The sequence below is a fragment of the Salmo salar genome, chromosome ssa26, assembly GCF_905237065.1.
Source record: "Salmo salar chromosome ssa26, Ssal_v3.1, whole genome shotgun sequence".
Classification (NCBI taxonomy): Eukaryota; Metazoa; Chordata; class Actinopteri; order Salmoniformes; family Salmonidae; genus Salmo; species Salmo salar.
Genome location: NC_059467.1, coordinates 44,207,019 through 44,233,619, shown reverse-complemented (window position 1 = coordinate 44,233,619; position 26,601 = coordinate 44,207,019). Strand labels below are relative to the sequence as shown.

The 26,601-nt window shown below is 44.4% G+C and overlaps 1 protein-coding gene across 2 annotated transcripts; it reads right to left on the bottom strand.

The window, feature by feature from the left end:
* Positions 1–253: 253 nt before the first annotated feature.
* On the bottom strand, positions 254–25,081 carry LOC106587781 (cryptochrome-2). Of its 2 annotated transcripts, none has more exons than XM_045708626.1 (12): positions 24,792–25,081; positions 21,075–21,183; positions 18,711–18,853; positions 8,268–8,452; positions 8,053–8,141; positions 7,407–7,547; positions 6,476–6,787; positions 5,439–5,590; positions 4,443–4,645; positions 4,180–4,260; positions 2,434–2,636; positions 254–1,860 (listed from the first exon to the last, which is right to left on the bottom strand). In XM_045708626.1, exons 1-11 carry the CDS (start codon positions 24,947–24,949, stop codon positions 2,437–2,439), a joined length of 1,773 nt encoding a protein of 590 aa, XP_045564582.1. In that variant the 5' UTR covers positions 24,950–25,081; the 3' UTR covers positions 254–1,860; positions 2,434–2,436. The 2 variants fall into 2 exon arrangements, with proteins under 2 accessions (XP_045564582.1, XP_014031902.2); XM_014176427.2 differs by having other exon boundaries at positions 2,434–2,606; positions 24,792–25,065.
* Between the last annotated feature and the right edge of the window lie 1,520 nt (positions 25,082–26,601).

Sequence of the window (26,601 nt, the reverse complement as noted above, 5' to 3'; positions counted from 1 at the left end):
GTGTACATCTGAGGAATACAAAGATTATCAAATAATGCCTTATCCAAAAGCAGTCTTCGGGAATCGACTACAGACAAGGTAAATGGAAAAATCATGTAGATTTTATTTTGAGTGGATCAATCCTTTAAGCAATATGGTAATATCTTAACATTCCCTTTCTGAATTACACACACCTGAAAAAAGAGCCAGACACGTGATAGGTTACGTGTAGAAACAGCATTTAATTAGGAAAAAATATTTAAACTTTCACAAATTAAGTAAAAGAACAAATTGATTTAGAATACATCCATTTTACAAAAGAAAGATAAAATGAGTAGCCATGAGGGTTAGTAGAAGAAAGGTAAATACATGACAGAGTGACTTGGGGTTACATCGGACGACAACACATTGACGGGTCCAGCACAGACTGCTGAAACAGACTCATGAGATTAGTTTTGACTCACGAGTCATGCAAGCACAGTGACTCTTTAGCGTTGAAGCAATGATGGAACCAGAGACATTAAAGATACAGTTTATTATAGAAAATATATATAATAATCTCTATACATGTCTCTGTGATGATCCATTGATATGATTCAACAATTAATTGCTATACTCGGCACAATCCCTTGTGCTATTTGACAGATCAATCAACAAATAATTTCACATCAGAACTTATTGATAGAACTTGTAGATCAATTGAACTGTGTAGTTAGTAAAACACAGATTAATATGGTTTACATTTGACCCTATACTGCAGGCACAATAGCAGATGACCTCTACATGGGACTGGGATCAACAGCACTGTTACAGGCTTTTCACACTACTGACCCGAACTGGACCGAGACCAACCAAGCTGTACTGGCCTGGTCATGAACGCACCAGATTTGATGGGAGCATGCTGAAAAGGACAATGTGCTCAGAGCCAGCAGTTTGGGTCGGTACAAAAGTGTTAAAAAGGTCTTTGCTACTGGTCCACACTGCTTCATGGTGTACAGAAAACTCTGTGCTGAGTCAGCACAGATACTCACACGCTGCCACAGATACTCACACGCTGCCACAGATACTCACACCCTGCCACAGATACTCACACCCTGCCACAGATACTCACACCCTGCCACAGATACTCACACCAACAAGTCTGTTTTCAACAAGTAGTGGTAATGGAACATGTAATAAAGTGCTTTATGCAGACTTAAAGTGACAGTTCACCGCCAAAATATAACTTTGTGAGACGTTATTTTGACAAACGAGGAAGTGAGTCAAATACTCTAAGTGCAAACTGAGGCACGCGACAGGGGTGTCACATATTACCCATTAGGATTCCCTTCATAAGCTGTGTCAAAGATACACAGCTGCAGGGTGAGGCTTCCCCTAGCCCCAAACCATACCACTACAGAATATAACCACACACACACACACACACACACACACACACACACACGAGACTGAACTGATCACACTCTTATCAATATAAAAACGGCTACTGATTGTCTAAATAAAACACAGCAGGAAAAAGTCAGCATGTACTGAGAGAAACAGCTTGATCAACAGCCTATATAGCACTGAAGCCTTGGTGACAGGTTGATATGGTATTGGTGGGCATCGTTCTACTGAGAGAAACAGCTTGATCAACAGCCTATATAGCACGAAGCCTTGGTGACAGGTTGATATGGTATTGGTGGTGGGCATCGTTCTACCATTACTGTAGATCTAACTACCAACTGAGGTTTGTTTCGCTGCCTGGGTTGTTTCTGCAGGTTTTGATGGCGGCTACTGACAGTCGATGGACCCGTGGACGAGGTGAAACAGGGAATGACGCAGGGCTGTGTGTGGAGGGCTCTCCCTCCAATCAGCGTTGAGTCCAGGTGCATCAACAGTCTGGGGAAAAAAGACAGAACACACAAATGCGTAGGTGAATACAAAACAGGTTTCCTGATGCAATTCACGGTCAACACTCCAATCTTATCCTCTTCTGTCAAACATCAATGCCTCCCATTTTCTAAACTGCATCACTTTTCAACAGAGTATCTGGTAAATCTCTGGTTTCTACCAACCTGCAATCACCTTAGCACTAGATCAAATGACCCCCCCCTTGGAATCTTAACATGAAGTTCTAATGGGCATTCCGTCAGGTCCGGTTTTAATCTAATGTGTGGGTTCTTGTAGATCACACAGAGTCTTGCTTTGTGACCACGACCTGTTAATGTTCTAATTTCAAGGCATGGGACAACAGCTGGAGGTTCTGCCTGATCCAACACCTCCACAAAGCCCAATGGTTTAGGAGAAAGCCTACTGCTGTAACATCCTTACCGTCTGCTAGTAGAGGACATCTAAAAATGGACGTGGATTTGTATGGAGACATACTTATTTTTTTGATTCATGGGAGGCACAATGCCACAGTTAGTTCCACTATTTTGTCAAGAGACCCCTGGGAATAAAAGTGGTGTTTACCTGTTATTGTTGGGAGCTGTCGGAGCTCCCCACAAGGGCTGAGCTGCAGCAATGGACCTTGGCCTCGGTGCCCCACTCTGTTAACTCCAGCAGGTTGGGGCTGTGGCCCCTCTTCCTCGGGGGCGAGGGTCCCGCTGGCGTCCGGTCTTGGTGTCCGGAGTTAGAGGACCAGTCTGGAACCACAAGGGCCCCGGTCAGAGATCCTGCAGGTTGAGATGCACCATGGAACACACTTTACCCCCAAGGCTCTCCGCTGGGTTAGCTGGCTAGGATGCAGCATGCAACACACTCAGCCAGGTCAGTTACAGTTTAGAGGCCTGGGTTCAGATATGAAATGACTGCAGGTCAGTTACAGTTTAGTGGGCTGGGTTCAGATATGAAATGACTGCAGGTGAGTTACACTTTAGTGGCCTGGGTTCAGATATGAAATGACTGCAGGTTAGTTACAGTTTAGTGGGCTGGGTTCAGATATGAAATGACTGCAGGTCAGTTACAGTTTAGTGGGCTGGGTTCAGATATGAAATGACTGCAGGTCAGTTACAGTTTAGTGGGCTGGGAAAATTCAAACCGGACAGCGGGAGGTTTGAATAAAAAAAATGGAATAATCATTGGGGCCCTGATTAGCGCAGCGGTCTAAGGCACAGCATCACAGGGCTACCGCCGTAACTACAGAGCCGGCAGCGACCGGGAGAGCCATGAGGCACAATTGGCCCAGCGTCGTCCGCGTTAGGGGAGGGTTTGGCCAGCCGAGATGTCGTTGTCCCATCGTGCTCTAGCGACTCCTGTGGCGGGCTGGGCGTATGCGCGCTGACACGGTCGCTAGTTGGACGGCGTTTCCTCTGACACATTGGTGCGGCTGGCAGTGTGTCAAGAAGCAGTGTGGCTTGGCAGGGTCTTGTTTCGGAGGATGCATGGCTCTCGACCTTCGCCTCTCCTGAGTCTGTACGGGATTTGTAGAGATGGGACAAGACTAACTACCAATTGGATATCACGAAATTTGGGAGAAAAAGGGGTAAAAATTGTTTTATTCGAGGCCACTCTTGAACGTTTAAAATGCGATATAAAGTATAGAGAAATTATAATGGGCCTTGATATTGCAATGGGCCTTGATATTTTCAAATAACTTCCCTTTCTCGCAAATTGATTTGGACAAACAAATCTGTGCGGCCCTCCGTTGGATTTATAAATCCCGATGTGGTCCTTGACGCAACAAAAAGTTTGCCTACCACGCCTAAGCAAAGCAGAGATGTTACACAGAACAGCCAGCAGGTGGCATCACATACATCCCAAAGCTTTTACACTCACTTCACAATCACAACCCACTTTCAAAGCTCACATTTTAGAAGAGGTCATTATATAAATAATTACATCAAATTGTTTAAGAATTCTAATAACGGTTATCCAGGTCTTCTACATTGCGTGTAATGTTTGAGCATCGGGGAAACAGCAGTTGAAGCCCAGACATTAATAATCAAATCAGACATCTTAGTCACTGGTCAGGTTCCAGTCTGACTACAATGCAGACTGGATAGGTATTTAACATATCAGCTAACCACATCATATGATATAACAATCTGGTGCCCCGACTACACAGTCGATGACGTTGCACACAACCATTGGTTGATGCAATGCAATGCCTGGGCATGTAGTCGGACAGGAAGTAGTTGAACAGTGTTTGTAGCGACACGACGATGTCACATGATGACATCACAGGACGGCGAGACTACACATGATCAGGTGACTTACCGCTGACGTGGGTCTGTGAGCTGTCAGTCATTACTGCCGACTCCACTTCCTCCTGGATTGTTGAGACGGAGCCAAGTAAACCTGAGAGAGAGAAGGGTACATTAACATAATCAACTCAACAAATAGAAGCTGCACAAATATACAAGAAAGGGGTAATGTTCAGTCCCTCCTAAAACCTGGCCTACAGTGTTCCTGGCGTCTGGCACCTTGGCTACCTTACAACCCTCGCCCCTATCTGTGACTGAGTGTGTGTGTGAACTCACTGAGGCCCTTGTAGTTGGACAGCGTGTTGTAGACCTGTTTCATCCTCTCTATGTTGAGGCAGCTCCTCTGTGCATGGTTGAGCATGGGTCTGGGGTAGTCCACCCCCACCACACAGTTAGTGGCCTTCTGCACCGAGTCTGGGGCCGTCCAGGGCTCGTGGATGTACCGGTTAGGGTAGTCCTTCAGCTTGGGTATATACCTCCTGAAATTACATCATACACAACATGGGCAATTGTAGTTCCACCCACAAAACACCAATCATCATAATTGGTGCAGCTTTGACCCTGTTAACACAGCCACAAGAGGGGATGATGGGAAATAATGTTTCTGACAGAGTTACTTCTAGAATAGATCCTTGGTAATAATATAAACAATGTTACTTCTAGAATAGATCCTTGGTAATAACATAAAATAATGTTACTGACAGAGTTACTTCTAGAATAGATCCTTGGTAATAATATAAAATAATGTTACTGACAGAGTTACTTCTAGAATAGATCCTTGGTAATAACATAAAATAATGTTATGACAGAGTACTAGAATAAAAAAAATGACGAGTTACTTCTAGAATAGATCCTTGGTAATAATATAAAACATGGCTGAATCAGAGAAGCGTCACTGGGTCTTGACACGCACACACACACACACATTGATGTTGGATGTTGCATGAGGCCTAAGTCTGACTGTTACGCTACCAGCCATGTAATTACATGACGTTACACAACCATAAACTAGCTCAAGGGGAGAGCAATGCAACACAGAGCAATTCATATCACCGCCTGTTGTGAACTACAGAGTAGGGTCAGTCGACAGATGAAAAAGAACATCTAGCGGTCAAAAAGTTTCCCAACCAGGTGAATCTGACTGACGTCCTGGCAGCTCTGTTCTGGTGTTCAACGAGAGATTGGTCTCCATTGTGATATGAATCTGTCAAGTACACTACTGTAGAGGGGCCTGTGGGGATTGGACAGCCTGTGTGTGCGCTCTGTGTGTACCTAATGTAGTCTCCGCTGGGGTCAGTCCTCCGGCCGAAGCCTACAGGACAGTAGCAGTGGAAAAACTGCTGGAAGAAGGAGCTGCAGGAGAGCCACATCCAGCTGCCTGCGTTCACACTCCAGTCTGCATCCAGGAGCAGCTCCTCAAACACCTGCAATACATCACATATAGAAATATAACGCTATTAAACCAGTCACCTGGTTGTCCAGAAGGGATACAGTTTTAGTCAAAATTGACTCTTCCTAGCAGGTAAGGAGAATTAGGTTAAGGTTAGGAGAATTAGGTTAAGGTTAGGAAAAGGGTAAAGGTTAGCTAAAATGCAAAACATTTCAACTTTTGACGTCAATTTGACAAAAGCTGTATCCCATCTAGACATGATCCAGTCAACTAGGCCTAAACCAGTGGTCAAACACAAAAAGCGCACACACACACACACCTCCTCAACACTCGTAACAAATAGAGATACAACATTATTAAAGTTAGAGTCCTTAATTGAAACAATAACAAAGGGGTCACCGCACCTATTTTTTGGTAAAAAAAATAATAGAAAATGAGAACTAGTTTGTATTGGACAAATTCAGGTAGGTCCCTCCCCGTTTGGTTCCGTTTGGTTCCTACTGAAGATACCCCTGTAATGAGCAGATAGAGAGAGATAGACCCTCATCTGAGAGTCTGGTTAGATGGTGAAAACGAACCCTCCTCTGGGAGTCTTTGGGTGTGCAGGTCTTTGCTGCAGCCCTGCTCTAACACACAGCTAATCATCATCAAGGTCACCATGAGCAGCTGATTAGTAGAATCAGGTGTTAGATTGGACCAAGAGCAAAAAGCACACCTCTCCAGGAGAAGGTTGGTCCACCACACATAGAAATAGAAACATAACTTCTTGCTTTACTCCTATTGGGTAAACACATGACAGAAGAGTGATTTAAATGGTGTCGTCCATTCTAGTTATATTTCCATCGGGCCACAAAGGCAGAACTACATCAGGCAGCACTACATCAGGCAGTAGATTACAGAGATGGAGACTCCATCGTACCTTCATACCACTCTCCCAGCTCATCCACAGGTCCCCCCTGGTGAGGAAGCAGGCTACAGCGTGTCTGGCCAGGTGGTGGATCCAGCCCTCCTGCCTCAGCTGGGTCATGATGGCGTCGATCCAGGGGAAGCCCGTCTGCCCCTCGGCCCACTTGGCCAGCGCCTCAGGGTTGTTGTCCCAGGGGATCTGCAGGCAGACAGGGTTTCCCTCCATGCGGTCGAACTTGGGATTGTTGGTAGCAGCCGTATAGAAGAACTCCCGCCACAGCAGCTGGGCGAAGAGAGAGAGCGGCGGCGTGCAGTGCTTACGTGCCTGGATGGGGGTAGGGTGTGGTGGAGGAGGGGTGGAAGAGAATGGGATGAGTGGAGTGGATGGGGGTAGGGTGTGGTGGAGGAGGGGTGGAAGAGAATGGGATGAGTTGAGTGGATGGGGGTAGGGTGTGGTGGAGGAGGGTGGAAGAGAATGGGATGAGTGGATGGGGGTAGGGTGTGGTGGAGGGGTAGATAGGAGTGGTGGTGGTGGAAATGGGGTTGGTGGAAATGGGGTTAAGGGGATATATGAAAGGTGAGGCAGAGAAAGGGAATTGAAAGATGGTGATGGCAGGATGGTGAACAGGATATGTGGAGGGCATTGGAGGAGAGATTTACTGAAGACAAAACATTAGATATCAATCAAACAACAAGGAGATGAAAGTGACTTCACACACAAGAGCAGAGCATCAGAGCTCTAGGAGCGGCAGAGCTCTAGGAGCAGCAGAGCTCTAGGAGCAGCAGAGCAGCAGAGCTCTAGGAGCAGCAGAGCAGCAGAGCTCTAGGAGCAGCAGAGCTCTAGGAGCAGCAGAGGAGCAGCGCTCTAGGAACAGCAGCGCTCTAGGAACAGCAGCGCTCTAGGAACAGCAGTGTTCGAGGAACAGCAGAAGACAGTACCTCACCATCATGTAGAGCTCTCGGAGTCTGTAGTAGAGGGTTCTGCAGGAGAGGCATCCAAAACGTAGGTAGGGACTCAGGCCTGTGGGACTGGCCATCAGGGAAGACACACTGATTCTTGGGCGCTCCAAGTTCGCCATCCAGCCCTAGGGACCCGAGCAAAGAATCATGGGTAATGTAGTCATCAGCAATAGGTGGATATTGAATTTAGCTACAGCGGTCTGGATAGATGTATGAATAGTTAGAACAGCACTGATGGTTTTTGTTTTACGTATGATGTTCTGTATGGTAGGGTTCAAAGGTCACCCACAATAAAGATGAACTTGAGGATGAACTTGAGTAGGGCAGAGAGAACTTATTCCACATGCTCTTCTAGAATTCTAACAGGGTTTTTGCCAAGTGAGGTGGTGGTGTATCCATCACCGTGTTGATCAGAGTCAGCTAGGTCCATATGTGACTAGCCATGATGGAAAATGAGCTATCACTCTATGTGTGTCTACGAAAACATACTGTAGGTTGATCATTAGGCAAAGTATTTGAAGAAGCATCTACACTAACTTTATCTTCAGTGTTTGTGATCGAGGTGGCCAGGGAGCCTTGGCCGGCTGGTCACTATGTCAGGCCTGGATACACCCAGATCAGGTGACTCACCTTTTTGTCCATATGATTGTTCAGTCTCTCCAGTGCCTCAGTCTCCCCGCCCCTCCACACAGCAGGACCCAAACTGTGAGTCTTAAAACCTGCCCGATAAAAAGAAAAATGGTCAAATGAATTCCCTTCATTCAAAATCAAACCGATCTATCATCACTAGCAGACGATGATGAGAGATACCAACACACACAAACACACACACTCACGTCCCTCACCTAGTTCATCGAGGGAGGGCACTCCGTAACGCTCATCGTGATTGGCCTCGACGCCTGTCTGGCAGCAGTCCATCTGTTGCCGGGTGACAGTGGGGAGGGGCTTCTTGGGCAGCTCCAGCCGCTGGACGATGGCCTGGAAGCGCTTGAAGGTCAGTGGGGGCATGTCCTTGTTCATCTCAATGATCCTAAAACAGAGAAACCACGGGTGTTCACTAACCAGGTCGTATTCATTAGTTACTGTACCAAATGGAAGAAAATGGGCTGAAACAGGGAGGAACTACCTGAACTTTCTGTTGCAGATGTTTTGCTACAGTGTGCTATAATGAATATTAATGGGAGGTACTGCTTCATTGCTCGGAGCTGATGATATAACTTTTTCAAAGCAAAGCCTTCGTCTGAATTAGATTTTTTCCCATCCGTTTTTGCCTCTAAGACTTTTTAACAAAAGGGCACATCCTGGATTCATAAGGAGGGGGACGGACCAGAGACTGTTCCCGTAAGGAGGGGAATAGACCAGAGTCTGTTCCCATAAGGAGGGGGACAGACCAGAGTCTGTTCCAGTCTTCCCCAAAATGTAAAGTACCAGTCAAAAGTTTGGACACCTACTCATTCAAGGGTTTTTCTTTATTTTGTACTATTTTCTAAATTGAAGAATAATAGTGAATACATCAAACTAACAAATCCAAATATATTTTAGATTTAAGATTCTTCAAAAGTAGCCACCCTTTGCCTTGATGACAGCTTTACACACTCTTGGCATTCTCTCAACCAGCTTCACCTAGAATGCTTTTCCAACAGTCTTGAAGGAGTTCACACATATGTTGAGCACTTGTTGGCTGCTTTTCCTTCACTCTGCGGTCCAACTCATCCCAAACCATCTCAATTAGGTTGAGGTCAGGTGATTGTGGAGGCCAGGTCATCTGATTCAGCACTCCATCACTCTCCTTCTTGGTAAAATAGCCCTTACACAGCCTGGAGGCGTGTTGGGTCATTGTCCTGTTGAAAAACAAATGACAGTCCCACTTCGTGCAAACAAGATGGGATGGCATACCGCTGCAGAATGTTGTGGTAGCCATGCTGGTTAAGTGTGCCTTGAATTCTAAATAAATCACCAACAGTGTCACCAGCAAAGCACCCCCACACTATCACACCTCCTCCTCCATGCTTCATGGTGGGAAGCACACATGCGGAGATCATCCGTTCACCTACTTTGTGTCTCACAAAGACACGGCGAACGGAACCAAAAATCTCAAATTTGGACTCATCAGACCAAAGGACAGATTTCCACCGGTCTAATGTCCATTGCTCGTGTTTCTTGGCCCAAGCAAGTCTCTTCTTCTTATTGGTGTTCTTTAGAAGTGGTTTCTTTGCAGCAATTGGACCATGAAGGCCTGATTCACGCAGTCTCCTCTGAACAGTTGATGTTGAGATGTGTCTGTTACTTCAACTGTGAAGCATTTATTTGGGCTGTAATTTCTGATGCTGGTAACTCCAATGAACTTATCCTCTGCAGCAGAGGTAACTCTGTGTCTTCCTTTCCTGTGGCGGTCCTCATGAGAGCCAGTTTCATCATAGCGCTTGATGGTTTTTGCGACCGCAATTGAAGAAACTTTCAAAGTTCTTAATTTTCCCGGATTGACTGACCTTCATGTCTTAAAGTAATGGACTGTCGTTTCTCTTTGCTTATTTCAGCTGTTCTTGCCATAATATGGAATTGGTCGTTTACCAAATAGAGCTATTTACATTTACATTTAAGTCATTTAGCAGACGCTCTTAACCAGAGCGACTTACAAATTGGTGCATTCACCTTATGATATCCATTGGAACAACCACTTTACAATAGTGCATCCAAATCTTTTAAGGGGGGGGTTAGAAGGATTACTTTATCCTATCCTAGGTATTCCTTAAAGAGGTGGGGTTTCAGGTGTCTCCGGGAGGTGGTGATTGACTCCGCTGTCCTGGCGTCGTGAGGGAGCATGTTCCACCATTGGGGTGCCAGAGCAGCGAACAGTTTTGACTGGGCTGAGCGGGAACTGTGCTTCCTCAGAGGTAGGGGGGCCAGCAGGCCAGAGGTGGATGAACGCAGTGCCCTTGTTTGGGTGTAGGGCCTGATCAGAGCCTGAAGGTATGGAGGTGCCGTTCCCTTCACAGCTCCGTAGGCAATCACCATGGTCTTGTAGCGGATGCGAGCTTCAACTGGAAGCCAGTGGAGAGAGCGGAGGAGCGGGGTGACGTGAGAGAACTTGGGAAGGTTGAACACCAGACGGGCTGCGGCGTTCTGGATGAGTTGTAGGGGTTTAATGGCACAGGCAGGGAGCCCAGCCAACAGCGAGTTGCAGTAATCCAGACGGGAGATGACAAGTGCCTGGATTAGGACCTGCACCGCTTCCTGTGTGAGGCAGGGTCGTACTCTGCGAATATTGTAGAGCATGAACCTACAGGATCGGGTCACCGCCTTGATGTTAGTGGAGAACGACAGGGTGTTGTCCAGGATCACGCCAAGGTTCTTAGCACTCTGGGAGGAGGGGACAAGGGAGTTCTCAACCGTGATGGCGAGATCATGGAACGGGCAGTCCTTCCCCGGGAGGAAGAGCAGCTCCGTCTTGCCGAGGTTCAGCTTGAGCTGGTGATCCGTCATCCACACTGATATGTCTGACAGACATGCAGAGATGCGATTCGCCGCCTGGTTATCAGAAGGGGGAAAGGAGAAGATTAATTGTGTGTCGTCTGCATAGCAATGATAGGAGAGACCATGTGAGGATATGACAGAGCCAAGTGACTTGGTGTATAGCGAGAATAGGAGAGGGCCTAGAACAGAGCCCTGGGGGACACCAGTGGTGAGAGCGCATGGTGCGGAGACAGATTCTCGCCACGCCACCTGGTAGGAGCGACCTGTCAGGTAGGACGCAATCCAAGTGTGGGCCGCGCCGGAGATGCCCAACTCGGAGAGGGTGGAGAGGAGGATCTGATGGTTCACAGTATCAAAGGCAGCAGAAAGGTCTAGAAGGATGAGAGCAGAGGAGAGAGAGTTAGCTTTAGCAGTGCGGAGAGCCTCCGTGACACAGAGAAGAGCAGTCTCAGTTAAATGCCCAGTCTTGAAACCTGACTGATTAGGATCAAGAAGGTCATTCTGAGAGAGATAGCAGGAGAGCTGGCCAAGGACGGCACGTTCAAGAGTTTTGGAGAGAAAAGAAAGAAGGGATACTGGTCTGTAGTTGTTGACATCGGAGGGATCGAGTGTAGGTTTTTTCAGAAGGGGTTATCTTCTGTATACCACCCCTACCTTGTCACAACACAACTGATTGGCTCAAACGCATTAAAGGAATAAAGAAATTCCACAAATTAACAAGGCACACCTGTTAATTGAAATGCATTCCAGGTGACTACCTCATGAAGCTGGTTGAGAGAATTCCAAGAGTGTGCAAAGCTGTCATCAAGGCAAAGGGTGGTTACTTGGAAGAATCTCAAATAAAAATATATTTTTATTTGTTTAACACTTTTTTGGTTACTACATGATTCCATGTGTTATTTCATAGTTTGGATGTCTACACAATTATTCTACAATGTAGAAAATAGACAAAATAAAGAAAAACCCTGGACTGAGTAGGTGTAGCCAAACTTTTGACTGGTACTGTAGATTAACAGTCATTTTAAGAGTATTTCCTGGCCTGGCATCTCAGCCCCTTGCCACGTCTTCATTCCTTCACAGAGCCACAATGGCAGCCAAGGGTTATAATGAAACACAGAGGGAACCTTTTGTAAATAGACAGTCCTGTTCTGAGGACATGAAGTTTGGGGGATGGAATCAAGTGCACACACACACACACACACACACACACACACACACACACACACACACACACACACACACACACACACAGGAGAGGGAAACGTATTGAACCAATGTGTTGTTTACCTCAGTACAACAGATGCAGCATGTGCTGTGCCAGCGTGTAATCACAGTTAATACCCAAGTCTGCATCACTGAAGGTCACAGTGGCCAGCGGCACGGTGCCCAGCGGCACGGCTGCAGCAGCAGACTAGCTTTTACAAGTCAACATAATTCAGGACATTCAGATTACTAATAGCTGTGCCTGGGACATCTAAAAAGCTTACCAAGGAAATGTAATCCTGGTAATCTATTGTAGGTGTTTTGGGGGACTCGGATGGCTTGTAGGCTTTCTGCAAGGTACGTGATGAATGAGTGATGTTCTGGGACGCGAACAGGAAAAAAATGTTTGAAAAACGACAGTTTGAGCAGTGTGTATTTATGAGAGCCTTTGCATGGTCAATCAGATGTCTTCAATGGCCGTGCAGTATTTACTGTGACACGGCCTCTGCAGAAGTCAAGGCATTCATACTTCTTTCACATCGCTGAGCAGCGCAGAGCTGCTGTGAAGGAAGTTGTCAAGGAAGTGAGTTTGTGTTTATACAGGACCTGCCACCCTCACCTACCGTCAACCAATCATGTCAACGCGGAGCTATACAGGAGCCCTCTACATTGTTACAACATTTGGGAGGCACATGGCATGTGGTATGGAAATTGATTTGGCCTCTGCATGCCTCTGGAGGCTCCACAATTGCGTCACACGAGCCATACGGCGCCTCCGACCACATTTTCAGATCGAGCATAAATTGGCTCTTAAGAACTCCAAACCTTGTCCTTTATAAGAGTTATAGACTGTGTTTAATATAATGGAGGAGGGAGGGTCAACCTTTACTGCCTCAGGTGTTATACAACAGCATCAGTAATGCAGGCTGGCTCTACCCCTCTCTTCTCCATTATATTCAACACAGTCTATAACCGTTAGAAATGACAAGCTTTGGAGTTCTTAAGAGCCAGTTTATGCTCGATCTGAAGAGAGAGAGAGAAAGACTCAAATGCAGAGAATGAGAAAGAGAGAGCAATGGAATTCATCAGATATACAGAGCAGAGGATTCCTCAGACCAAACCAATCTTTTTCACAAGTCCTTTTGCAGTAAGAAAAGCTGACTGAAAGATATTGGGCTATAGATAGATAGAGCAGGAACACTGTGCACCGCTCTAACAGGACAGAGCCGCCTTGTCTGGGGCTAGGCAGGCACATGCTGTCCACCATGGCTGACTGCTGCAGAGCTCCCCTCAGCACATGTTGTGTAGTGTGACAGTGTCATCATCTCTCACAACCAGTAAGGGGAGATTATCAGGCGGGGTTTACACATGAGACTGTGTAATTGACGTGTGCGCTTGTTCTGGATCAACAGGGGAAGACAAAACACGTCATGCGAGGGTTGACTTTGTTGTTGTTGTTGCAGTGGGCAGGGTCTCCCTTCACTTCAACAAGTAAAACGTCCCCTCTCCCTACATTTTCTCTCATCTAACCTTTCCCATAAGGACTGGGAATTGCCATGGATCTCACGATATTATTACGATACTATCACGATATTTAAGTGCCGTTATGATATGTATTGCTATTCTCACGATTCTATATGTACTGCTATTCTCACGATTCTATATGTATTGCGATTCGAATACTGCGATTAAATGTTCAAACATATTGCTCACTATATGTCTGCTGCAGAGAGACTAGAGAGAGCATGATAAAACAAAATTGGCTCACCAATTAAGATGGAAAACAAGCGGTAGGATTAAAAATACCAGAGTTTTGGCACAGGTACAGCTGACTAGTGCTAGCTAATGCTACCTACAGTAGCAAAGAAAACATATACTGCTCAAAAAAATAAAGGGAACACTTAAACAACACAATGTAACTCCAAGTCAATCACACTTCTGTGAAATCAAACTGTCCTCTTAGGAAGCAACACTGATTGACAATACATTTCACATGCTGTTGTGCAAATGGAATAGACAACAGGTGGAAATTATAGGCAATAAGCAAGACACCCCCAATAAAGGAGTGGTTCTGCAGGTGGAGACCACAGACCACTTCTCAGTTCCTATGCTTCCTGGCTAATGTTTTGGTCACTTTTGAATGCTGGCGGTGCTTTCACTCTAGTGGTAGCATGAGACGGAGTCTACAACCCACACAAGTGGCTCAGGTAGTGCAGCTCATCCAGGATGGCACATTAATGCGAGCTGTGGCAAGAAGGTTTGCTGTGTCTGTCAGCGTAGTGTCCAGAGCATGGAGGCGCTACCAGGAGACAGGCCAGTACATCAGGAGACGTGGAGGAGGCCGTAGGAGGGCAATAACCCAGCAGCAGGACCACTACCTCCGCCTTTGTGCAAGGAGGAGCAGGAGGAGCACTGCCAGAGCCCTGCAAAATGACCTCCAGCAGGCCACAAATGTGCATGTGTCTGCTCAAACGGTCAGAAACAGACTCCATGAGGGTGGTATGAGGGCCCGAGGTCCACAGGTGGGGATTGTGCTTACAACCCAACACCGTGCAGGACGTTTGGCATTTGCCAGAGAACACCAAGATTGGCAAATTCGCCACTGGCGCCCTGTGCTCTTCACAGATGAAAGCAGGTTCACACTGAGCACGTGACAGACGTGACAGAGTCTGGAGACGCCGTGGAGAATGTTCTGCTGCCTGCAACATCCTCCAGCATGACCGGTTTGGCGGTGGGTCAGTCATGGTGTGGGGTGGCATTTCTTTGGGGGGGCCGCACAGCCCTCCATGTGCTCGCCAGAGGTAGCCTGACTGCCATTAGGTACCGAGATGAGATCCTCAGACCCCTTGTGAGACCATATGCTGGTGCGGTTGGCCCTGGGTTCCTCCTAATGCAAGACAATGCTAGACCTCATGTGGCTGGAGTGTGTCAGCAGTTCCTGCAAGAAGAAGGCATTGATGCTACGGACTGGCCCGCCCGTTCCCCAGACCTGAATCCAATTGAGCACATCTGGGATATCGTGTCTCGCTCCATCCACCAACGCCACGTTGCACCACAGACTGTCCAGGAGTTGGCGGATGCTTTAGTCCAGGTCTGGGAGGAGATCCCTCAGGAGACCATCCGCCACCTCATCAGGAGCATGCCCAGGCGTTGTAGGGAGGTCATACAGGCACGTGGAGGCCACACACACTACTGAGCCTCATTTTGACTTGTTTTAAGGACATTACATCAAAGTTGGATCAGCCTGTAGTGTGGTTTTCCACTTTAATTTTGAGTGCGACTCCAAATCCAGACCTCCATGGGTTGATAAATTTGATTTCCATTAAGTCATTTTGTTGTCAGCACATTCAACTATGTAAAGAAAAAAAGTATTTAATAAGATTATTTCATTCATTCAGATCTAGGATGTGTTGTTTAAGTGTTCCCTTTATTTTTTTGAGCAGTGTATTTTTAATATATTCAGCTCTGGTCAAAAGTTTGGACACACTTACTCATTCCAGGGTTTTTCTTATTATTATTTTCTACATTGCAGAATAATAGTGAAGACATCAAAACTATGAAATAACACATATGGAATCATGTAGTAACCATTTTTTTTTTAACAAATCCAAATATATTTAATATTTCAGATTCTTCAAAGTAGCCACCCTTTGCCTTGATGACAGCTTTGCACACTTGGCCTTCTCTCAGCCATGCAAGGGTGGCTACTTTGAAGAATCTGAAATCTAAAATATATTTAGATTTGTAAAAAAATAAAAAAATGGTTACCACATGGTTCCATGTGTTATTTCGTAGTTTTTATTTCTTCACTATTATTCTACAATGTATAAAATAGCTTTTTTTTTTAAATAAAGAAAAACCCTGGAATGAGTAGGTGTGTCCAAACTTTTGACTAGTACTGTAGGAAGCATTAGCTAGCACTAGTTACATTATAGCTAGTTACATTAAAACGTATTAAATTAAAACAAATACTCTACATACAACACCCCATAATGAAAGTGAAAACAAATTACTAGATATTTTAGCAAATTTATAAAAATGTAAATACAGAAATACCTTATTTAAATAAGTATTCAGACCCTTTGCAATGAGAGTCGAAACTGAGCCAGGTGCATCCTGTTTCCATTGATAATCCTCGGAGATGTTTCTACAACTCGATTGGAGTCCACCTGTGGTAAATTCAATTGATTGGACATGATTTGGAAAGGCACACACCTGTCTATACAAGGTCATACAGTTGACAGTGCATGTCAGAGCAAAAACCACACCATGAAGTCGAAGGAATTATCCGTAGAGCTCCGAGACAGGATTGTGTCGAGGCACAGATCTGAGAAAGGCTACCAAAACATGTCTGCAGCATTGAAGGTCCCCAAGAACACAGTAGCCTCCATCATTCTTAAATGGAAGAAGTTTGGAACCACCAAGACTCTTCCTGAGCTGGCCGCCCGGCCCTACTGAGCATTCGGAGGAGAAGGGCCTTGGTCAGGGAGGTGACCAAGAACCTGATGGTCACTCTGACAGAGCTCTAGAGTTCCTCTGTGGAGATAGGAAACCTTCCAGAAGGACAACCATCTATGCAGCACTCCACCAATCAAAGGCACATGACGGCCCGCTTGGAGTTTGCCAAAAGGCACCTGAAGACTCTCAGACCATGAGAAACAAGATTCTCTGGTCTGATGAAACCAAGATTGGCATTCAAGCCAAATATTTCAATCTTAACGTCTGGAGGAAACCTGGCACCATCCCTACAGTGAAGCATGGTGGTGGCAGCACCATGCTGTGGGAAGACTAGTCAGGATCCAGGCAAAGATGAACAGAGCAAAGTACAGAGAGATCCTTAACAAAAACCTGCTCCAGACTGCTCAGACCCTCAGACTGGGGCGAAGGTTCACCTTCCAACAGGACAACAACCCTAAGCACACTGCCAAGACAACCCAGGAGTGGCTTTGGGACAAGTCTCTGAATGTCCTTGAGTGGCCAAGCCAGAGCCTGGACTTGAAGCCTATCTAACATCTCGAGAGACCTGAAAATAGCTGTGCAGCGACGCTCCCCATCCAACCTGACAGAGATTGAGAGGATCTGCAGAAAAGAATGGGAGAAACTCCGCGAATACAGGTCTGCCTAGCTTGTAGTGTCATACCCAAGAAGACTCGAGGCTGTAATCGCTGCTAAAGGTGCTTCAACAAAGTACTGAGTAAAGGGTCTGAATACTTATGTAAATGTGATATTTCCGTTTCTAAAACCTGTTTTTGCTTTGTCATTATGGGGTATTGTCTGTAGATTGATGAGAAAAAAAAAAGATTTAATAAATTTTAGAATAAGGCTGTAACGTAACAAAATGTGGAAAAAGTCAAGGGGTGTGAATGCACTGTAACTATCGATTTCTTCCCCATAGTACTCTTCCTCCTCGCTCTTCCTTCTCTCCACCAGACCCACTATCAGCCTGAATCTCCCCTCATCACCAGACCCACTATCAGCCTGAATCTCCCATCATCACCAGACCCACCAATACAGGTGTGCAAAGCTCTTATACACTTAACCAGAAAGACTCACAGCTGTAATCAATTCCAAAGGTGATTCTAACATGTATTGACTCAGGGGTATGAATACTTATGTAAATGCCCATGTCATATCGCATAATTTCCTTGGCGCTCTATCTGCTGGTATCGCGTTTCCTTCTACTGAGAAAAGATGGATGCAATACAAGCTGACAAGGTCTGAATTGCAGGCAAGTCTTTTGTATTGACATCTCTGTTGCTTTGGTCTCCAGTGGATTGTGACTCAAAAAAACAGTGTGTGTCTGGATGGTTGAGTGGAGTGGCATGTTTCTCTCAGAGATGCATACTGCCAAATGGACTTTCTCTCAGAGATGCATACTGCCACATGAGAGTAAGTCCGTTTCTCTGAGAGAAACATGCCACTCCACTCAACCATCCACACACACACTGTTTTTTTGAGTCACAATCCACTGGAGACCAAAGCAACAGAGATGTCAATACAAAAGACTTGCCTGCAATTCAGACCTTGTCAGCTTGTATTGCATCCATCTTTTCTCAGGAGAAGGAAACGCGATACCAGCAGATAGAGCGCCAAGGAAATTATGCAGTAAGGAGCACAGCTGTGCAAAACTGTCAAGTCACTCAATTAGGCCAACTGTTACTTTTACAAACTCCATCCCAAAGAAGTGAACAGAGTGAATCAGACGTATTAAGGCCATTTCTATCCCTGTAGGTCTATGTTTTGGCTTGGATAAATGCTGAAGCGATATTCGTTAACTCTGTCCTGCATTTCAAAGTGCCAGACCAATAATTAATATTGATCTGTGTTTATAAACATCAACAACAAAATGGCAGACCTCATTGGAGGCAAACACCACTATAGACAAACAGTCAACTAATATCAGATGAGAGCAGCCCCTCAGACAGCACAGGTGGATTAAGTTGCTCCTAAACACTGATCTGAGGTCAGTCTAGCGTTCCCCTCCAAATGGTTACAGTTAAGTTGTGGGGATGGTAAGCTGATCCTAATGGGGAACTTCAACCCAGAGCTCTGCCACTAAGCTGGTGGTGAGGTACTAAGTGGTGGCATGAGGAGATAAAATTAACTCTGACCTGGCCAGTTTGTAGAGTGTGTGGGAATTTCTGACGCGGGTCTCCACGCCAAAGTCCTGCGCCATCTTCAGGATGGTGGCGTCGCGCTCCGTCCCATAGGGCTCTGAATCGTACTCGAAGGTCAACCGGGTGACATTCCACTCCTGGAGGAGTAGAGAGCGGTCTTAGATCAGGTGTTTTCTGGAATGACCTCACCCATAAAGAAAACTAGAGTTAAAAACAGCTTCAGCCCCTGGTTCGACTGTGATCTGGCAGAGTTACTCCACCTCAAGAATTGCATTTGGCAAAAGGCTCGGCACACGCATACTCAAGCTGACTGGCTATCGTTCAGGCAAATTAGAAATAAGTGCATTCAGGCTATCCGGAAGGCCAAAGTTAGTTACTTTAAGGAGCAGTTCTCTCTCTGTGGGTCTAACCCCAAGACGTTCTGGAAAACGGTTAAAGACCTGGAGAATAAACCCTCCTCCTCACAGCTGCCCATGTCCTTTAATGTTGATGATGTGGTTGTTACTGACAAGAAGCACATGGCTGAGCTCTTTAAATCACCACTTCATTAAGTCAGGATTCCTATTTGACTCAGCCATGCCTCCTTGCCCGTCCAACATTTCCTAATCTCCCACCTCTTCTAATGTGACTATCCCCGATGCTTCTCCCTCTGTTTCCCTGCCCCGCTACAAACTTTCTCCCTGCAGGCAGTCACTGAGTCTGAGGTGCTAAAGGAGCTCCTTAAACTTGACCCCAAAACTTAAAGGTCCTCAATGATGTCACCATTGCCCTTGATTCTAAGCAATATTGTGCTGCTATTTTTATTGACTTGGCCAAAGCTTTTGTTACGGTAGACCATTCCATTCTTGTGGGCCGGCTAAGGAGTATTGGTGTCTCTGATGGGTCTTTGGCCTGGTTTGCTAACTACCTCTCTCAAAGAGTGCAGTGTATAAAGTCAGAAAATCTGCTGTCTCAGCCACTGCCTGTCACCAAGGGAGTACCCCAAGGCTCAATCCAAGGCCCCACACTCTTCTCAATTTACATCAACAACTTAGCTCAGGCAGTAGGAAGCTCTCTCATGTATTTATATGCAGATGATACAGTCTTATACTCAGCTGACCCCTCCCCGGATGTTGTACTAAATGCTCTAGAACAAAGCTTTCTTATTGTCCAACAAGCTTTCTCTGCCCTTAACCTTGTTCTGAACACCTCCAAAACAAAGGTCATGTGGTTTGGTAAGAAGAATGCCCCTCTTCCCACAGGTGTTAGTACTACCTCTGAGGGTTTAGAGCTTCAGGTAGTCACCTCATACAAGTACTTTCGGAGTAAGGCTTGACGGTGCACTGTCCTTCTCTCAGCACATATCAATGCTGCAGGCTAAAGTTAAATCTATACTTGGTTTCCTCTATCAAATTCGCTCCTCTTTCACCCCAGCTGCCAAACTAACCCTGATTCAGATGACCATCCTACCCATGCTAGATTACGGAGACATAATTTATAGATCTGCAGGTAAGGGTGCTCTCGAGCGTCTAGACGTTCTTTACCACTCGGGCCATCAGATTTGCCACAAATGCAAAGTACCCGCATGGTAACCGGCTAGAACAGTAACTAAGGCTAGTGGTGACTGTTTTAACAGTCTGATGGCCTGGAGATAGAAGATGTTAAACAGTCTCTCGGTCCCAGCTTTGATGTACCCGCACACAACTGTAATGAAGTGTAGCGTGTGTGAGTGTGTTTGTTTGTGCGCTCTGTACATGACCGAGGCACCCAGTTACTGCTCTTGCATAATTCATGCCCTTTCAAAAACAGGTCAATGACCGTACCGGAATATTTTATGCAAATATGCGTCTGAATAAAATGCTGAAAAACCCCCACCTAGACTAGGGGGAGCATCACCAACATATATCCATTAACTACTGAGTCAGAACCCCGATCCTGACTACTGCAACAGTGGTGCCTGTCTGGATGTTACCAGGTAGCGGTTCACAGAAGGCACGCACAAACACAACTGCCTTGTAATTCAACTCATTTGGACTGACATGGTTGTGTATTATATTAACACTAACGGCATTGCCTAGGTGCACAGTGAGGGCAAGAAAGTGTACATGACTTACAGCAGGCAGCCTGTGCCCTTTATTTAAAGTTTAATACCATTGCATCTGGGTATCATAAGCAATCTGACATATTGAAGTGGTGTGTGAACTCTTTACCAAAGCAGTTAGAGAGGCTATAGCTCAGCGAGCAAGTGCAGCGCTGCGAATGAGACAAAGGGCGATGTGGAGATCTGTGTATGTGTCTGTCTGAGTGCTTTTCAGCCTATCTACGCATACCAAATTTGTCATCCTAGCTGATTTGGTCATTCATTTGACATTTCCTCACCTTGAAAAGTCTTGGAAAGACATCTGTGGGCTGGCCTCGTACTACGAATAGCCTCAAATTTAGTTTCCGCAGGCTTGTGTCCAGGTCCTCCAAGGCTTCCAGTAGAAATCTGCATGAGAAGGATAAGGTGACAGATGTGAACTTAACAGAAGTGTAGTTCTTATCAGTATGAGAGTTTGTTTCCTCCTTACCAACGGACATTTTTATGTTAAGTTCTTCTGTACAGTTAGAATGTTAAGCAATATGTAGAAGAATGACCTAACATGACATGGGCAAACTCTGTTCTTGCCTACAAACAAGTGCCAATGCTTTGGTGCTTGTTGCGTTGCTAAATGAAAAGAAGCACATGGACCAAGAAGGCCGTTTTCTAATGTTGAATTGTACCTTACATGGTGAAAAATAATTTCATTGTATATCCCACCAGGGGCAAATCCGGTGTTTTTAGAAGGATACTACTTAATAGCAAATAAACCTGGCAAATATCTCACTGCTCTCACAAAACGAATACTTGCTAAAACCAGTTACAATTTTAAAAAGACAAATATACAAAAGCGGCAATTAGAAACAACATGATTTAATGAGATTTTTTAAAAGCTTCAATGAACATTTATATAAACCAGAATTAAACACAACAGTTGGACAGATCCAATAGCCTTCTTAGACTCAACAACTCTGAAGCAATTATCAACAGTTATCAGCAATTACCATTCACAAGGAGGAAAGCACCAGGAATGGATGGTTTCCCATAGAATTCACCTCAACATTTCTGGGACAAATTATCCTCCCTATTTACACAAATGACACTTGCAGAAAGAATTAGACATGACCCAAACGTAACCGGTATCAATCAGTATTGGTAAACATGAATATAAACTAAGCTTATTTCTAAATGATCTCCTGATATACCTGACCAATATTGAAAAGTCAATGTACCATTTGCAAAAAATATTTTAAGAATAGTAAAAAATAAAATTTGCATTGGACAAAAATGACAATAGGAAAAAAAGGATAACTCATGATCTACAGCAACTCTTTAAGTGGACCACAACAAATATGAAGTACTTAGGATGCTCTATAAGTGACAACAAATATCTAAAGATAACTATATTCCATTGTTCAACAATATGAAAGCAGATCAAATTAAATTGAATAATATTCCCATAAATCTTACAGGCAGAATAAACCTCTTTAGAATTGCATGGCTCCCAAAGCTTTAATATTTATTTTCAGTAATACCAATTACCCCACCGATGACATTCTTTTAAAAAAGTATACTCGATCATGACTTTATATGGACAAATAAAAAGTTAGAATAAAAAGGAAAGTTTTACATCTTCCTAAGTCTGAGGGTGGTTTTCACTGCTTTTACTTACGACCTATAGTTAAATGTACTAAAGAGAAACAATTGGTACGTATTGAAGATGCACATGCTCATCCCCAGAATCATTTTACGGGTCTATTTTCAGAGGATAAAGCTAGGAACACTATCAACTTCATAGTTAAGAACACTAGAACAATGTAGAAGAGAATGAAACGGATTCTACATGAACCACGATCACTAAAACAACCTTGTGGAACAATCCTTGGACAGCTTTTCAGAATTCACTGATAAATAGGTCCACATGGAAAACTAAAGGCATAGAAAACATAAATGACTTGGTAACAGGAAATACATGTATTTCCATGACAGAATGAAAAAGTAATTTTGGACTGACCAATGCAGATAGTTTCAAATACATGCAACTTACATATCACGAAATGTTGATTCGATCAGAAGTCTTATTTGAGTCAGAAAAGGATGTTCATATTATAGGTAAAATATACAAAACCTTACAGAGAGCATATCCAACTGACTATCTCTTAGAAAAAAATATAAACTACTGGAACCAAGATTTAAAAACAACTGATGTTGGCACAAGATGGAGGGAAAGATGAAGCATAACTAATTAAACAAAATGTAACAAAAATGTAGCTTTATCCAGTATAAACTAATGTATAGAATGTATTATACAAGAGACAAAATTCACAAATTCTACAGCACAACGGCAGGGTCATGTCTTAAGTGTAAAACTAACAGTGATTCAATAATCCATGCGTTCTGGGAATGCTATATTCCAAGAATTATGGGCAGGGCTACAAAGTTGGCTGTCAGAATTATTACAATGTAAAGTGATGTTTTACCCACCTGTCTGCATATTTCAAGACATGGCATGTGGGGGTGTAGTGAGATACCCAACTGGCCGGATGATTCTCTTGTTTCACTCGTCTTGAAAAAAAAATATTAATCCACCACCATTAACAGAATGGAAAAATGTAATGATATATTATTAAAATAGCATGGGCGACTGAGAAAAACAAACTTGTACAATTTAAGGCCATAGGGACTGGGGTGTGAGCAGAGATGTAATCATTGTTTGTGTGCGTCTGTAAATTATTGTTCCTATGTTTGTATTTGGTGTGAAAAATGAAAACCTAACGTCACCATAGTAACCTAACCTGTGTGTACATTGTGTCTTTCCTTTTCAATCACGATTACATTGTTTAATTGCACTTCGACTCACGTTAGTTGAGAACCCTCCACTTCTTTTCATTATTTATTTATAGACACTGTAGTAAACTACAGTCTAATCATATTTAAGTTAATTTCATATTCAACTGCCACTTGATTCTCCGCCCATGTAGTCAGCCTATTCTATTTCAATGAGACAACACATACTAGGCGCACTTGAACTCTTATGCCCAACTAGGAGAGGTAGGCTACTGAAGTTGAAGCAGCGAATTCTGAGTGAATAATGCGAAGACTATGTGATTTTAATACAATAGGTAGGCTAACGCATACAAAGCAGAAAGATGATCGTTTCAAAAAAATCTGTGGGACAACAAAAATATTTTCATCCCAAAGTCGTCTGTCTGACCGCCCGCTCCCGCCTGCAGCATGAAAAATGTTGACCGTGCAGAAATTATCTCTGTCGGGACCGCAGACATCCCGCAGGAATGCAGCCTTCTAGTGCCCATCATGTCTTAGCAGGATCAGATGATGACAGGGGTCCCAGCAGGGTCAAACTGCCAGGGAAGACCAGTCTATGGAGCTCAGTGAATTTTGCAGTATATTCAGTGAATGATACAAAGTTCCATCTTGAATTGATGGGTAGACCGACAGTAGCTACAGGACAGCAGGTTAAGCTTAAAGCTACAGTCTGGGATCTGGGAATAGCGGTCGTTTCAATTATTGAACCATTGATTCTATTCTTGGATAATATAATGTAGAAATGTACACCAAGGTAATTCTTTGTCATGCCTCATTTTAGGAGGATCAGATGGTGACAGGGGTTTCAGCAGAGTCAGGCAGCCAGGGAAGACCAGTCTGTGACAGAGGTGAGGTGAATTTTTGCTGATAGAACACTATTCTTTCTGTCCTTCAAGACTGTTGGAAAAGCATTCCAGGTGAAGCTGGTTGAGAGAATGCCAAGAGTGCGCAAAGCTGTCATCAAGGCAAAGGGTGGCTACTTAGAAGAATCTGAAATATATTTTGATTTGTTTAACACATTTTTGGTTACTACATGATTCCATATGTGTTATTTCATAGTTTCGATGTATCCATGAGGTTGTCACATGGAATGCATTTGAATTAACAGGTGTGCCTTGTTAAAAATTAATTTGTGGAATTTCTTTCCTTCTGATACAGAATATAGAAGTCCTAGCTATATGGTCACTTACCGCCATCGATTGAGTCCAACATTAGCAGAACCAGCAAAACAAGGGTCCAAAATATAAACACAACGCACTGTCTCAGCACCGTCCAATGCGTCTTGCAACGCTGGATTATCATGCAGTCTCAAACCTTTACGAAACCAATGGACAGAATTCACAGACATGATTGAAATCAAGTCCCTTCAAAAAGTAACGAAGTTTAATTTAATTATGGCGAAACTATTTGCATCCACCACATTACGTATCAACTGAGTTGTGGCACATTCAACAACACTGGACATTATCCGCCCCTTCCCTCTCGTCTTCCATTGGCTGCAAAACGGCATGTGCAGTAGTATTACAATTAGCAAGAGGTTTTTCTCTCCGTTCATTGGCTGTTCAACACGTGTAGTCACCACCCATAGACTTACGTCTCCACACAATGATTTATATATGCACTAGAAGATTTTCGGGGGCGCTGTGTTGAAGCCATCGCGCCTCCATCTTGGCACAATCACTAAAAAAATGCCTTTATTAATGTGTACATTCGTTTGTGCCACGTTTATTCTATTAAAGACAGCTTAATGCATACTTTTTAGATATATTATGTGAACTTAAATTTATATGAATATTTATACAAATAATAACTAAATACAAAATATGTATTTGAACAAATTCCCTTAAGTATCATTTTTAGAGATGACTAATGTTACTGTCCCCACTACTACAACAAAATATTTAAATACATGTAATTTTGTCCTTGAAACATTTAAGTGAAATACTGTAACATTCCATTAATTCCTATGGAGGACTGCTCTACTGGGGAGTGCCAATATGGCCGACAGGTGGCTTTAAAGCCTCTCAATGGCCAACAAATGCTACCCAGGGTTTATATACATCATTGTCTCAGCCCCATCACTTTTCCGTGGTGTGTTTTCAAAACTACTCTCACACATTCTCTATAAATACAGTACATTTGTTTAGATGATTCACATCACATTCAAGAGATAGAATATATCACAGTGAGAGAAAATGAGCTTTCACTGACTCCTACTCGCCACTCAAACCTGCAGTGCAGTAAAGCCAACTTAAAGGTGCTGCATGGTCTGCAGTGCAGTAAAGCCAACTTAAAGGTGCTGCATGGTCAGCAGTGCACTAAAGCCAACTTAAAGGTGCTGCATGGTCAGCAGTGCAGTAAAGCCAACTTAAAGGTGCTGCATGGTCAGCAGTGCAGTAAAGCCAACTTAAAGGTGCTGCATGGTCAGCAGTGCAGTAAAGCCAACTTAAAGGTGCTGCATGGTCTGCAGTGCAGTAAAGCCAACTTAAAGGTGCTGCATGGTCTGCAGTGCAGTAAAGCCAACTTAAAGGTGCTGCATGGTCAGCAGTGCAGTAAAGCCAACTTAAAGGTGCTGCATGGTCAGCAGTGCAGTAAAGCCAACTTAAAGGTGCTGCATGGTCAGCAGTGCAGTAAAGCCAACTTAAAGGTGCTGCATGGTCAGCAGTGCAGTAAAGCCAACTTAAAGGTTCTGCATGGTCAGCAGTGCACTAAAGCCAACTTAAAGGTGCTGCATGGTCAGCAGTGCACTAAAGCCAACTTAAAGGTGCTGCATGGTCAATCCGACGTCTGCATTGGGGGCAGGAGGGCTCCTGTATAGCTACGCATTGTCATGATTGGTTGAGGGCAGGTGGGTGCGGGAGTTCCTGTATAAACACAAACACACTTCTTTGACAACTTCCTTCACATCAGCTCTGCTCAGAGAAGCGCAAGAAGTATAAATGCCCTGACTTCTGCAGAGGCCATATCACCGCTGCACGGCCATTGAAGACATTTATTGAC